At 40.2% G+C, this 15,513-nt stretch overlaps 2 protein-coding genes across 2 annotated transcripts; one reads left to right on the top strand and one right to left on the bottom strand.

The window, feature by feature from the left end:
* Nucleotides 1-881, bottom strand: cdkn1ca (cyclin-dependent kinase inhibitor 1Ca). The gene is made up of 2 exons (XM_037247193.1): nucleotides 498-881; nucleotides 1-427 (listed from the first exon to the last, which is right to left on the bottom strand). The coding sequence occupies exons 1-2, from the start codon at nucleotides 856-858 to the stop codon at nucleotides 330-332; spliced, it is 459 nt and encodes a 152-aa protein (XP_037103088.1). The 5' UTR covers nucleotides 859-881; the 3' UTR covers nucleotides 1-329.
* On the top strand, nucleotides 871-15,511 carry trpm5 (transient receptor potential cation channel, subfamily M, member 5). The gene is made up of 28 exons (XM_037247187.1): nucleotides 871-968; nucleotides 1,991-2,102; nucleotides 2,221-2,302; nucleotides 3,381-3,445; nucleotides 3,521-3,665; nucleotides 3,739-3,919; nucleotides 5,393-5,559; nucleotides 5,666-5,843; nucleotides 6,002-6,066; nucleotides 6,424-6,609; nucleotides 6,858-6,957; nucleotides 7,051-7,169; nucleotides 7,412-7,759; nucleotides 8,634-8,777; nucleotides 9,946-10,069; nucleotides 10,180-10,325; nucleotides 11,637-11,749; nucleotides 11,828-11,929; nucleotides 12,120-12,381; nucleotides 12,733-12,851; nucleotides 12,924-13,056; nucleotides 13,482-13,656; nucleotides 13,775-13,943; nucleotides 14,078-14,256; nucleotides 14,351-14,483; nucleotides 14,566-14,638; nucleotides 14,936-15,026; nucleotides 15,144-15,511. Exons 3-28 carry the CDS (start codon nucleotides 2,276-2,278, stop codon nucleotides 15,197-15,199), a joined length of 3,600 nt encoding a protein of 1,199 aa, XP_037103082.1. The 5' UTR covers nucleotides 871-968; nucleotides 1,991-2,102; nucleotides 2,221-2,275; the 3' UTR covers nucleotides 15,200-15,511.
* The last annotated feature ends 2 nt before the right edge of the window (nucleotides 15,512-15,513 follow it).

The raw sequence follows: 15,513 nt of genomic DNA, 5'->3' as shown, positions 1-15,513 counted from the left end.
TTTTTAGATGCAACAGTTTATTAAATTTAAAAGCATCTGCTACTTCACTTGCTCTGCACCTCAGTAGGCAACAAAACTGTACAATAATGTCATCAAGTTAAAACTATCAATATTTTATACAAATCATATCAACAAACAAAATGTTTGAATGCTTTTAAAGCTCACCACAAAAAGAAAAATGCACACATTAAATTTAAAAAAAACGAAAATAAAGTGCAAGAAATGTGAGGAAATTGACCAAAAAAGAAAATACAGGAAATAACGTGAAAGAAGCATCTGGTTCAATATCTGGTCAGTTTTAGAAGCTTTCCACCAGAAGTGTGATCCGATCATCTTATTGATTTGCACAAAGCTGCTTCGGTGCGCTTAGAGTAAAAGTTTGTGGGTTTGCCTTCTGCAGACGTCCTCCTCTTTCCAGCAAGGTCTGCAAAGAAACTGTGACGATTATTCCACCACCTCAATACTTTTCATCCTTGTTTCAGTTAGCGTTTCCTACCTGATTTGTGCATTTTCTTTGGACTTGGGGCGAGTCCTCTTCCCCCGGACAGGCGTTACTTCGCCGGGATAGTTGGAGAAGCCGGGTCGGTTCTCCTGGTCGCTCCAGCCCTCCATGTCTTGGTCATCGGCGGCCGAGACGGGAGCGCTGCACTCGTGCTGGGTTTGGTAAAACGTGGCGGTGCAGCCACCGGAAATTTTCTCCCACTCAAACATCCCTGGAAGCGGAGCGTCGGTCTGGAAGTCAAAGTTCCATCGCCGGCAGGCTTCCAGAAATAATTCATGGAGATTCATCTTCAGATCTCGGTGTAGCTGCTCGTGATCCACCGGGCCAAAGAGACATCGACGCACTTTGCAGTCCATTTTTCTCCGCGTATTTCTTTATGTTGCTTTTCTTCCCTTTGCAGTACTTATGACGAGTTCATGCTTCGTGCGGATATTTATCTCTTTTGACCCTTTGATCTTCGGTGAAGGTCAGTTGACTAAACTAGAGTGCTTATTGGCTGCTGCGACGTATAGGTCACGGAGCCTTTGCATAATTATTAGCACCATATACAACAAGAAAGTGCAATATGGCATGGCTATTTCAAATCAAATCATACTGTTTAAATTTGTAGTGATCATTATTTTATCTTTAAGCCTAAAAATAGTTAAGCTTTCAAATAAAGTAGTCCTGATTGCATTTATGGTTTGCGACTTGATGTTATGATGCATGTGTTTGCATACAGAATGTTTTCTTTTCTTTTTTTGCTTGCATACAGAATGTGTATGTTGTGTATTTTGATCAGGAAGATGAAAGGTGACGAGAGTGTGTAGTGTCTTAAGAGTCTGCATGTTGCAAATTTGTATTACTTTTGGAATATGAACAAAAAAAGACGGCATCTCAAAAACCAGATCCCTTTAGATCTCTATTTTTATTCCCGAGCAGCCCAAAAGTAACAATTGTAGTCAAATTGAATGAATATAAGTGATTAGTAAACAATGTACATCATTAGCTAATGTGTTTAACTGACTTGTTGCAAGGGCAATTGTGAAGGGGTGGTGGAGTTCAAAGAGATACGTTTAACAATTTGAAAACAAACAGAAGTTTCATAAAATGTATTGGGAGGCCAGAATTGGGGTTTTGTTGTCCCTCTTGCGAGCGCCAGTTACGAGGTGGTTGGTTTTATTTCGGACCAACTGGAGATGCTTGATGTAGGACTGAAATGGCATTATACATTAATTGGACCGAGATGTAACAAATGTATAGATTACTGTTTCTAAGTGCTGTTGACAAAGGAAGGGCTTGCCAGCTACCCAAGATGGAAGAAGCTGGATTTAACAACACTGATTTGGCGGTCCAATTTAAAATCACTGTCCAATTTAAAACCCAAGTTCAAAACTGTTGGGTTTAGATAAGACTCCAGGGGGCCCAAGTCAACAGGGTGGGATATAGTACATGGGCCAAAAAACATTATTTCTGTTTACATTGAAATTTAGAATGTCCTCTTGGCAGGGCATGTCTTAAGGAGATTGCAACCTGACTGTCATCCACATTGCAATGGAAGGAAATGCCATGTTTTCGGAACCAAGGGGCAACAAACACAATGAAAACAGCAAGGTTGTTGGTACGCCCTTTGTCACCTGTCTTGTCATTGCAAATGAGTATGCAAATGAGTGGTGTTGTTGGTCTTGTTGCAGTGATAGAGCCTTATCACTTTCTAGTGTCTCACTCAATCCTTGTAGGGGAAATTTCTATGACCTTCTCAAGTGGGATTAAGCAGGAAAGGATTGTTCAAGGATGCTGGGCAGAGGAGACAATTTTCTTGTAAGTACATGTGACATCTACTGTCTTGCTGTCATGTTATGCAAACAATATTTTCATATTCTCACATATTGTATCTGATATTGGATTCAGGTGGTTGGTAGGAGAACTGTGAGCAAAACCTTTGTGGTGTCACGGTATTAAAATTACAGCTCTTTAAATATTTGGGCAAATAAAATCAGTATCAGCCCCCCCGCCCCCATGAAAACAATTTATTTGATAAATAAATATGGAATACATATTTGGTTGAGAAGAAACACATTTGATGTTAAGTTTAAATAAATAAATGTTAACATTGTTCCTCTGTTTTAATTCTTCTTAGTTCTTGACAATGTCCCATCACTGGTAAGCAATTTTTAGAACAAATCCTTGTTCTACTCATGTTGTCCTCAGGGCAAGATGGACATGAATATTAATGGGCTACTATTCTTATTCTTTCACCATAGTTGTTTTAAATGTTGAGGAAGAGAGATGTGTATGTGTGCGTATCTCATGGCTGGTCATATAGTCCCATATGATTGCATGCAAATCAGATCATTTGCATAGCCAATGGTCATCAGAGTCAAAACTGTAGTCAAATACCAGCTCCCACCACAGCCAGTGTCTGTACTTAAAAACACACTGAAAACAAATGCTCTTTATTTAACCACAAGCTCATTCCTACTCATTGATAATTGGAAGGACCCAAGAGTGTTTTAATTCATTTCTAAGCGTACAAATGTTTACATATGGAAATAAGACTGAGGAAAAAGGGTCATCTGATATTTATGTGAAACAATCTGTGACAGTAATTTGAAATGAGACCTAACTTCATAAAATGACTGAACAAAACTAATTTTGTGAATTGATTAGGGATTTGATTTAGACACGAGTGGCATCCAACAGTGAGCAGTGGTGCTTTGTGAATTTTGAGTTCAAACATATGCTAAGAGCAGCTTTGCATATGGGATCATGAATGGAATTCTGGCAGTTTTGCATTGACCACAAGTGCCTCAAAGAACCTTTTGTTATGTAAATAATAATTGGTTTAGAGTGAATTTAGGGAAGTGCATCTAATATTGGCATGTTTGCTTGTTTGTAGGGGCCACAGCTGCAGACAAAATGCCTACGATGTGGGGACATGCTGGAATGGTCAGAGGAGCCCCGGTGTGTCAAACTATCGCCCATCCATCATCCATCCATCCATCCATCCAACCCTAACCCTATCCTCTTGATTTTCAGTGTCCTCCAGGGCTGTTCATGCTGTTCTACACAGGATGAGACACTGCAGAATGTAAGAGAGAAGAGCAGCAGAATGAAGAGTCACTGGCCAGCGGGACGAGTGGGTGACATTGATTTCATCGGCGCCTCCAAGACAAAAGGAAAGGTAAAGAACATACCATAATATCACAATGTTAGGGAATGAATAGAATGATTTATCCTTTTCACTTTTCTTCCAGTTTATGAGAGTGCAAGCCAATACCGACCCAGCGCACGTCTTCCAAATGCTGACAGAGCAGTGGGGACTAGCTCCTCCTCACCTGGTGGTTGCTTTAGTTGGAGGAGATGAGTTGGCTCAGATGAAACCCTGGCTCAGGGACACTCTCAGAAAAGGTCTTGTGAAAGCAGCACAAAGCACAGGTATGAGACTCAGACCAAGTCAAGTCAAGTTTATTTATATAGCCCTAAATCACTAGCAAGTCTCAAAGGGCTTCACATGTACAATTATTCTCAAACATCCCCTGATCTTAAACTCCCAGGAGGGCAAGGAAAAACTCAGAAAATCCTTACTGGGGGGAAAATAAAAAACCTTAAGAGACCACAGATGGGAGGATCCCCCTTCCAGGATGACCAGGCTGCAATGGATGCAGAGAGGGCACATAGAACACATAATATAAAATAATCCAAAGAAAAAGTGAGGGGGGGGGGCGAAAACACAAACTCCAGCCGAATCAGCCATCACGGGTTAATGAAAGGCCATGTCATAAAAATGTGTCTTTAATCATGTCTTAAATGTTTCTACTGAGGTAGCAGTTCTAATATCTATCGGTAGGGCATTCCAAAGCGAAACAAGTGTTAAGCCTAAGGATCTAGGCACCAGACCGATTCATATAATTAATGAGTGATTTAATCACAATTAATCTAGAAATAACTGATTTGCAAACAAGTTTCACATCAGCCCTAGCGAACACCTGCACATCTAATGAGAGCCAAACCTGCCAATATTTAATTGGCACTAACAAATAATAACCTCTGTGTGTGTGTGTGCGTGCGTGTGTGTGTGTGTGTGTGAGTGTGTCTGAGTGTATGCGCCTGTAGATAGCAAATAAATAAAAACAGTAACGAGACAAGTAGAATAAGCCCACCATTAAAAGAAACCACCATCTTCGGAGATAAATGTCACGGTAAAATGGTGGGTCTTTACCTTTTAAAATTTCAACTGAACAGGCTCGCATAATGTGGACAGTGAAAGCATTCCATAGCATTGGGGCAAGAAGAGAAAAGGTTCGTGCCCCAAAGAGTTTCTCAGCTCTTGAAGCAATTAGCAGGTTGCTCCCTTTTGAGAGCAGAGACCGTGTGGGAACAGAAATGTCGGCAAGTTCATCTAAGCTCACTGGTACTAAACCATTTAAAATGTTGAAGGTTAAAAGCAGTACTTTAAACTCTGCTCTGTTGTGGACAGGAAGCCGATGAAGGGAGGTCAAAAATATTAATACACATTTGACCCAGATAAACCAGATAACTTGCTGCATTTAGGACAAGCTGCAGAAAAAGCGACTTATTATTTTCATTTATTTGTTTGTTTTTATTTATTTATTTGTTACAAAATCAGATCAAATAGTAGAATTGTATAATCAAATTTCGAAGTCGCAAAAGCATGCATTTAAATATAAATCCTTGCAATCAATCCTACAGTCATGGAGAGACAGGGTCCCTAAGTTCACCGACAGACTACCACGTGATGTCACTTGACTTGATGTCCTCTAAAACAATTTAAAGAGTGGAATCCTGTTTTCATTTCTCTCTCTTATCTCTATTTCACTCGCTCAATACACTACATGTTTACTATTGATGAATTGGAGACTCATATGCAATAACCTCTCTATGGTTCAGGGGCATGGATTTTGACGAATGGTCTTCGATTTGGCATCACCAAACATTTGGGCCAGGCTGTGCAAGACCACTCCTTGGCCAGCACTTCTGCAAAAGTTCGTGTAGTGGCCATCGGCATCGCACCCTGGAACATGATCCACAACCGAGAAGCACTACTCGGTGCCAAGGTGTCAAAGTGCACACAACAGACAACTGAGAAGAAAAAAAAACTGAACCTATTTCACTGGCAACTTAACATAATGTTTTTATGTCATGTCTATTTTTCTCTTTAAGTTGGGTGCGCCAGCAGTATACAAGCCGCAGGACTTGCCCCATGGGTCAGTTTATTCCCTAGACAGCCACCACTCTCATTTTGTGCTGGTGGAGGAAGATCCAAACAAACCCAGAGCCACAAGTGAAATGAGAGTGAAGCTGCTCAAACACATTTCTCTTCAGCGCACAGGCTATGGAGGTAAATGCGCGGGAGGAAAAACATTGGTAAACAAATGCACAATAACAATATCTTATTTCGAGTGGTAAAAGCACTGCAGACTCATAAGGACACACAGAACCTGATGCTGTCTGTAGACATTCATCATTTATTGTGTGAATTTTCATTTTGTTTTAAAGGTGCAGGAAGTTTTGAGATCCCTGTTCTCTGTCTATTGGTCCACGGTGAACCTCGAATCCTAAAGGTTGGTCTCATTAGTTAATTATTGCTTTGGGCTTTTAAAAAATATGATTCCTGCTATCTTAATTTTGACATATCTTGCTAAATGTGTGACGGATTTTGATTGTGTCCTCTTATGAAGTTGCATAAGACAACTCAGAAACACATTGTATTACAGTTGTTTTTTTTTCCGTTCTACTGACGTGATGTCTCTTGACAGGAAATGCCACAAAGTTATTTGCATGTGCACAGTCCTAAATGAGGAGGTTAACCATTTGTACTAGGGCCATAAATTATGCCAGAAAATCCCTTTTTTTGGGTAATCTTTTAAGATGGGGGTCAAACCAGGAGTTTGTGAACAATAATTTGTCCTTTTCTGCAGCGGATCTGTAAAGGCATTGGCAATTCGACACCGTGGCTTATTCTGGCAGGCTCGGGAGGAGTGGCTGACATCCTCGTCACACTCATGAACAGAGGCTGCTGGGATACAGACAGTGTTCACGAGCTGCTGTTGGACACCTTTCCAAACGCCTACCACAGCACGGACATAAGAAACTGGGTCAAGCTGGTGAGGGTGATGTGTTGAGCATAGAGGCAGACATACAGTTATGAATGTCAAGAGGCTTGAACATTGCCTGAAAAATAGGACAGATGGGAAAGAGAGCAGCTAAAATAGGATTCCCTTCATCCATATTTGGACATGATGTCCCAATTATGAATAACATGAGAAAAACAAACAATATTTATCAGCAGAAATTGTCTACTCGGGTATGACAAAAACAAATGTGTAAAATGTGTTTGTCATCCACCAACCAGATCCAGAAAATACTAGATCATGGGCATCTACTCACTGTCCATGACCCTGAACAAGAAAGCTCTGAACTGGACACAGTCATCCTCAAAGCTCTTGTCAAAGGTAAAGCACTTTTTATGAGAAACGCGATTCAGAATAATGGACATTCCCAAGTTGTGACACTACTGACATTTTGTGTGTGTGTTTATGTGTGAGCTTGCAAGAGTCAAAGTCAGGAAGCCCAAGATTTTCTTGATGAGTTGAAGCTGGCTGTAGCTTGGAACCGAGTGGACATTGCCAAGAGTGAGATCTTCAACGGAGATGTGGAGTGGAAGGTGAGAGAAACAGTTATTTTACGCTACCCAATTTGTTATATTATGCGACCCAATTTGTTTCAATTGTCCTTAAAAATGACAGGTAATTCACAAATCTGCAGAGTATTTAACAAATGTGTAAATAGAGTTCTGCATTTTACATGAACACGGCACAGAACCGATTAGTCATAGTGAGTGAATGCAAGGTCTTCAGTTACAATTGACAATTAATCGAGGATCACTGCACATCATTGTCTGTGCAGGCATGTGACCTTGAAGAAATGATGATGGATGCACTTATCAATGACAAACCAGACTTTGTACGTTTATTTGTCGACAACGGTGTTAACCTGGGCGAGTTCCTCACCTACGGACGTCTCCAGCAGCTGTATTGGTCCGTGTCCGAGAAGAGTCTCCTGCATAACCTACTTCTAAAAAAATATGAGGAAAAGCAGCGTCTGCTTGGTACTGCAAGGACACCTGGGCCTCCCGGGCAGCACATTTCTGAGCAGGGGGAACGGAAACCCCGTTTCACACTTTATGAGGTTGCCAAAGTGCTCAAAGACTTTCTTCATGACGCCTGCAAAGGCTTTTACCAGAAGATTCCCACAGTGAGTGATATATTTTATCTTAAAGATAGGCCTAAATGAGAAAATACAAAAAAAACAACAATGTACTTCACATAATTAAAAGCACATTAAATAGCATTTACAAAAAAAACGTTTGACATTTAAAAGTACACTCAAGAAATAAAAGTAGTTTTCTAAAACTCCAAGGTCACCTTTAAATGAAGAGATCTGCTTGCAGTTCCTTCTAAACCTACTTTTGTCGCTTTTACTTCCTGCCAGACTCAAGTACTATCATTACACCCCTTGCCGCACCATATTTGAAGGGAATGAAGAGCCTATTTTATTTGCAACCAATCAAATTGGGTGTATTCATGCCCTCAACGGCCCAAACCACCCTTTTTGAAATATGTCAAGTGGAAAAAAATAAAATTAAAATACTCACGTTAGATAGCGCACCACACTAGGCTTGTGCTGGGCAAGAAAATAGAGCCCATAATTTCTACACAATGCAGAAACAAAGAACATGATTATGCTATTTCATAATATATTTGCATGAATCACTATGAAATAAAAAAATAATCATCCAATGATTTCTTTTTTATTCAGTTCATTATTCTTAAGGCATGCTTGACAGTTATTATTTTACCTTCTTTTTAACAACACTATATTGTGAAATACATTACACCTCTAAATATTACAACCATTAACAAAAGCTCATATAATGGCGATAAGGTTGTTTCAACAATCCAACACAGGTCCTATACTTTGTGCAGTACAGGATATTTATCATGGCTAAATATTACGACCATCCTTTTAGCCCATGTTGAATTCGATACGCCAAAGCAAGTAGTGAAAACAAAATCTTGAATGTTATACTAACTTCATGCCCCACATCTGGGTTATGTTTGTACTCCAGGAAAAGCCTGCAAAGGGTCGACTGTTCCATAGTCAGAAGAACCTGGCAGAATTGGAAGAGCGTTGCCAACATCCTTGGAGGGATCTTTTCCTCTGGGCTGTCCTTCAGAACCGACAGCAGATGGCTAACTACTTTTGGGCCATGGTATGTCTTGTCATTTAATTTCAATCAGTACCGTGTGGTTCATTCTGCAAGTGTACGCCTGGTGATGCGATTAGAACAAAAACATGGAATGAAACAGCTCAGTGCAACTGAGATGTGGGGGACATGTTCTAGCATGGGTCAGGTGTTTGATGTGGGCTCGACATGTGCAGCTACTCTTACAGTAAGTCCCATTTTCATGTTTTTAATCAGAATCAATGGCAAACATGGGAGTTTAAATGACACCAATCAATGTTAAAACAACTTTGTTTTCTGCATCTTCTTAAGGAAGCTTTGATTTTTGTTATTGCCCTTTCCTGGACCGAGGTAACCAATTACTGCACTCCTCGAGTCGTCACCTCTGTGTGCTCCTTCCTTGCATTTATTTCAATCATTATCTGAAGTTATGGTAATTTCATTCAAAGTGTGCACATTCCACCACCGCCAATGGTCATATCATCGACATACTGGCACAGTTCTGAGCGTTTGAAGTACCTCTCATGTTGCAAGCTTTAATATATATAGTAATTATCTTTGCAGCATCCATATACTGCATCTCATTTATGTGCATGTCAGTCGCTGTTGCACAATTTGCTAATATATACGTATACATTCATATAATGTACACTGCATGATTTAATGCACACTATAAAGTAAATATTCTTTATATTCATAGTAAAATCTGACTAACATACTGTCGAAATGACAGTGCCGTTTATTTCTAATATAGGTAAGAGATCAACTTATGCCTGTATGATGTTTCATTCCATTTCATTTTTCATGCACCTATAATATAACAGCCCAATTTGAAAACAGTAGCTCAGTGTCCTCCTTCAAGAATCATCCCAACGTAGTAGTTTCATGATCCTGTTCGACTCCAGATCAAAAAGAGACGCGTGAAAACCGATCCTCTGCTGGGGAGTTTCATGAAATTTCTAATTGTGCCCAATAGGATAGGCTAATATAAGATTTATTTGCTATGTTTATGTTTTTTTTACAATTACGCTCCTCTTTCACTGCAGGCTTGATAAAGAATGAATGTGAATCAATATTGTTATGACACAAACAAATTAACCCAGTTAATAAATAGAAAAATGAGTCAGGCAAACCAAGATACCAAGTTATATGATGTGATTAAAAACGTTGATTCATATTTATTTCATTCATCTAGGGCCCCGAAGCAGTGGCAGCAGCTTTGGCAGGGTGCAAGATTCTGAAAGAGATGGCAAGACTTGAATCTGAGGCTGAGTCTGCACGTAGCATGAAGGAGGCCAAGTATGAACAGTTTGCCCTTGGTGAGTACTCTGCTGTCAAGATCAGGAATAAAAAAGTGAAAGGATGCATCTATTTAATTTTCTGACCTCGGAGAACGGACATTGTATATGTACTCCCTGTGTGATAACAGATGTGTTTGGAGAGTGTTACTCCAACAGTGAAGACAGGGCGTATGCTTTGTTAGTGAGGAGAACACAATGTTGGAGCAAATCTACGGTCCTCAACCTGGCAACTGAGGCTGATGCCAAGTCCTTCTTTGCCCACGATGGAGTTCAGGTAACACAACAATTCCACCTTTTTTTAGGGGGTTGTTTTGCTTTTTTCCTCTGCCTAGTGCCTCACCTGAACTAAAAACAGATGTGATTATTCTTGGTGCTTTTAATCAATTAGCTTGTGGGCACCATACAATCATGTTCTTTATTTTTTAAAACTGTTGTTTGGAGTGTTTTTCTGAAAGAACCTTCAAAAGGGCAACTTGAGTAGTGTTGATTGTGAAATGGAAAATGTAGCCAGCAGTGTGGAAAAAGCAATGTGGTGAGCAAGTTATTTGCTATTTTCACAGATTGGTGTATTACTGACGGATGCTCTGTTACTCATTATTTGATTTGCAATTCAACATTCAGGTGCGATTGAGAATTTGCCGCCCACTAGGTTCCGTCCTACGAAAATATGGCATTTTTATTCTACTCTTTGAGGATGACCCTCAGATCTATGTCCCGCTGAGCAAAAAAGATGCGTTGACCTTAAGACCACTCATATCCTGCCCAGAGAGTATAAAAGCTTGGATGTCACTGAATTTTCTAAATTTCAATGAAAAGAGAAATTATGTTTTTCGGTCCTGATGGCCCCCTGTTGACCTGGGCCCCCTATTTTTATTCTTTGGCTTTTGACTGACGTTTGACTCTTCTGCTACTGTTTCGATTGACTGTTTTCACTGTCTTTGTGATTGTCCCATTGCTATATTTGAAGCGCAACTGTTGAAAAATGTGCTATATAAATACATTTGTGTTCTAAAGTATTGTATTGTACCCTGTCTGTCATCCAGTAAACTCATCAAGTCCTAATAAGAGCAATTGGGTGTTTTACCGAAGTCAAATTCCATGTTTGGCACGCTCAAACATGGCGAATAAAAACTCTTGAACTCTTGAACTTGAACTCTTGAACTCTCTCTTGAAATAAATAGATGGATGGAGGGAAAATTCACCCTGCCCATCACAAGAGAATAGGAATTCTACTGACACAAGACACCATGAATCTACTAGTTATTTGATATTTTGACCCTACAGCAGCACGCTGCCCATGTTAACAGACTTGGTGCTCATTTGAGTAATTATGTTGCATTTGCACAGCGATAAAGTGGATGCTGGTCCACAGACCTCGGTATAATTTGATTAATGGTGAAAATTTGCATTTTGACTATCCATGCACAGACGGACGAACATTGCAATCTGACTGTAAGGTAGATGTTTGTTATGGTTTACACTGCCCCCTTGTGGGAGAATTCAAATGTACCAAATTTAGCATGTTCAATGAAAATAAAAATGACAGTTTAAAATGTATGTATTTATTTGTCTATTTATATTTCAGGCTCTGCTGACAAAGATTTGGTGGGGAGCAATGAGAACAGACACATCCATCTCCAAGCTTGTTGTGTCTTTCTTCTGTCCACCTCTCATTTGGACCAATATAATAAAGTTCTGGTGAGATGATTTGGATTTCATACAATTTTGTTCCCCAAAGATGTATCTTTAATGTGTCTTATGGCTGAAATTGTATAGTGATGAGGAGCTGGATAATCAGAGCAGAGAGGAACCATTTGTGGAGTTGGACAGTTTGGAAACAGAAAAGGTTTTACTGTTATCAGATGAAGATGGCCCACGGTAGGTTTGTGATGACATTGATATGCAGGAATTGTGATGCTTTTGATAACATGAAATGTGATTCAAAATATGATTCATGATATTTCAAATAGTTTTGGACTGGGACAAAGTTAGACAAATGTGTTTTTAGGATAAGACCTGGCCTATAGTACTTGAATAAAATCCAAACGGTCCTCTGTATTTTTTGAAGGAACTCTTCACCTGGTGCTGGCCCAGCAGACCAGAGCTGTGCATCAGTGTGGTGGCGTTTCTTACTTCGTCGTTGGCGTCGCTTCTGGAGCGCTCCGGTCACTGTGTTCCTTGGTAACGTCATCATGTATTTTGCCTTCTTGTTCCTGTTCACCTACGTGCTCCTGCTGGACTTTCTTCCACCGCCACCGCTTGGTCCTGGAGCGCCAGAGATAATGCTCTACTTCTGGGTTTTCACCCTGGTGCTGGAAGAACTTCGACAGGTGACTCTCATAACAGTAGATGCCATTTCTCATTCATTATTACTTTGCACATGATTGTATTTTTAGACTGGCAATACTTCATGTTACATGCATCAGTCTTATCCCATTATAATTTTCAGCTCACAAAAACATGAATCAGTTTGACAAAAACACTCTTACCTTAAGCGTCTTTGATCAGATGTCCTCAATAAGTCAATTTTGACAAAATAAAACATACCGTATAATATTTTGAAGACAATTATGACATGTACTGATTTTGACCAAATTGCACAATACTGTTCCTCACATCTCTGTTTTGTTTTACTAAGGGAATTTTAGTTTAATTTAAAAAAAATGTGTGTCGTGTCGCAGAGCTTTTTTTCAGATGAAGAGATGAACATCTTAAAAAAGTTTAAGCTCTACGTAGAGGACAACTGGAACAAGTGTGACATGGTGGCCATTTCACTTTTTGTTGTCGGAGTTTCATGCAGGTATAAATAACACAGAACACACGAGTACAAAAGAAAAATAGAGAACTCTATATTTGTTTTTTTGTACGGCAGGATGTTTGATGATACTTACGAGGCAGGAAGGAATGTTCTAGCAATAGACTTCATGGTATTTACACTGCGGCTGATCCACATCTTTGCCATTCATAAGCAGTTGGGGCCAAAGATCATCATTGTGGAGAGAATGGTACGCAAACATCTCAACTCGTGGCATTAGCTATTTCACTCACTGCTAGATCAACCTGGGTCTCTAGATATCTTCTGGTTTAATTATCTTTTACATAATGTACCAACTTTGTTGGTTTGCAATTGAAGACTGTCCAAAGGTGTGAATATGAGTGCTTGTCTGCCCTGCCTGCGTTTCACTGGTCCATAGACCATGGTGTATCTCGCCCAAAGCCAGCTAGGTTCCTGCTCACTCTAATGAGGACAAGCACTGCAGAAGTTGATGGATGAATGTCCTGGAGGTGTAAACTGTATGTGTCACGGCGCTTTATTTTTCTTGCCAGCTATGGGATCAGGTCTCATTAAATTCCAATGAGCAATCGTGAGTGACAAAAATAGATGTGAAAGACTTTCATTTTCCAAGCAGTACAATGATTTTCATTGCAGATGAAGGATGTCTTTTTCTTCCTCTTCTTCCTGAGTGTGTGGCTTATTGCATACGGGGTGGCTACCCAGGCTCTCCTCCATCCTAATGACCCACGGATCGACTGGGTGTTTCGCAGAGCCCTATATCGCCCCTACCTGCACATTTTTGGCCAGATTCCTTTAGAGGAAATCGATGGTAAATAACTTTAGGATGAATCAATAATGTTAGGATTAGACGTGATTAAACATATTGGTTTGTAACACTCATGTCACACAAATTTTCTTTTACAATTAGCTCCATTTGTTTCTTTCAGCTGCTCGGATGCCCGAAATCAACTGCACCAATGACTCAGAGGAGATTATCAAGGGTCTCCAGCCACCATGTCCGAGTGTCTATGCCAACTGGCTCGTGATCCTCCTTCTGGTCATCTTCCTTCTTGTGACCAATGTCCTTCTGCTTAACCTGCTCATTGCCATGTTTAGGTCAGGATCTCATTCATATTAAAGCAATCGGTTAATGGATGTTCGCATCTGGCTTCAAGACCAATTCTCGGGAGCAGACAACCTTATTTAGTTGTTGCTTGTAAAATACGCTGTTTGTGTTTTGTGACATACAGCTACACATTCCAGGTTGTACAAGGCAACACTGATATTTTCTGGAAGTTCCAAAGGTACAACCTGATTGTTGAGTATCACAGCCGCCCAGCACTGGCTCCGCCTTTCATTATCATCAGCCACCTCTCACAGTTCCTTGTCAGCCTCGTCAAGCAGCCTGAGTCCAAGCAGGAGCATCTTGGTAGGATGAATTAAAGCAACGAAGGTGGCCGCATTGCTAAAATTGAATATATCGCTGAGACTACATGGTTGTGCTTTCTTCCGTGTGGTGCTAGAGCGAGAGCTACCTGCAGGGCTTGACCAGAGGCTGATTACATGGGAGACTGTACAGAAAGAGAACTACCTGGCCAAACTTGAGCGGCAACATTGGGAGAGCAGCGAGGAGCGGCTCAAGAGTACATCCTCAAAGTAGTTGTCAAAACTTAACTAAGCTAACGACACTGGAAAACAACAAATTTGACAACAATTTGTTTTTTTACTTTCTGACAAGGGTTCAGAGTTTGCTCAGGATTATCGGTGGGATAAAGGACCAGGAGAAACGTCTGGCATTCATGGAGGCTCAAGTATGTTTGGACAAGCTAGGGCCAAATTCATGAAATTATTCTGGGGGCGGGGCTAGTTGCAAACCGCACTCGGCTGTCAAAACTTTGTGGGTGTGTTTTATCGTAGCACAATATCCTTTGTGAAGAGGACATTAAGATGTACAATCAAAGGTGCTTTCAGCGGTCACGGTTCATTCCTTGTGAATTTGGCCCTCATTATCCCATCCTCCACTTGACATTCATATCTCAAATAGGAATCCATTTTGTGTGTGTGACCTGCCCGAGTGTAATACTTGTGTCATCTGGATTTGTATCTAGGTCAGATACTGTGGTGAAGTGTTGTCTTGGATGGCAGAATGCTTTGCTCTGAGTACACTAAAATGTGGCAAAGAAGCTCCAACTGCACCAAGTGAGTCAAGTGTGCAATCAAAATAATGTTCTGTAAAAACCGATAATACCACTACACACATTTAATGAAGCATTTTATGTGAATTAATGGACCCCCAAATGGCATTGTCTTTGGCAGGCTGCAAGGCGAGCAATGATGCCCATCAAAGTCAACCCAAGAAAGAAACCAAATGAGCTGAAGTTTACCGTTTCATTACCAAAGAAAAAAAATAAAGCAATATCATCATAGTGATATTAGGATGGCTAATTATAACCATATTTTTCTGTATTTATGAAGATAATGTAGAAGACAAATTGATACTGATACTTTGTTTGAAGACACATCAGGGGATATTGAGAATAATTGTCAACTGTGGCGATGTGAAGACCTTTGAGACACGCTTGTGATTAAGAGCTATAGTATAAATAAAATTGACTTGGCTTGACACATTGAAAATGTTAAGTTGTCATATGATGTCTGCCTGTCATAAATCATGATAAAACAAATG

This window comes from Syngnathus acus, chromosome 3 (genome assembly GCF_901709675.1).
Source record: "Syngnathus acus chromosome 3, fSynAcu1.2, whole genome shotgun sequence".
Lineage (NCBI taxonomy): Eukaryota > Metazoa > Chordata > Actinopteri > Syngnathiformes > Syngnathidae > Syngnathus > Syngnathus acus.
The sequence above is the reverse complement of the archived record's forward strand: the minus strand, read 5'-3'. Positions and strand labels throughout refer to the sequence as shown.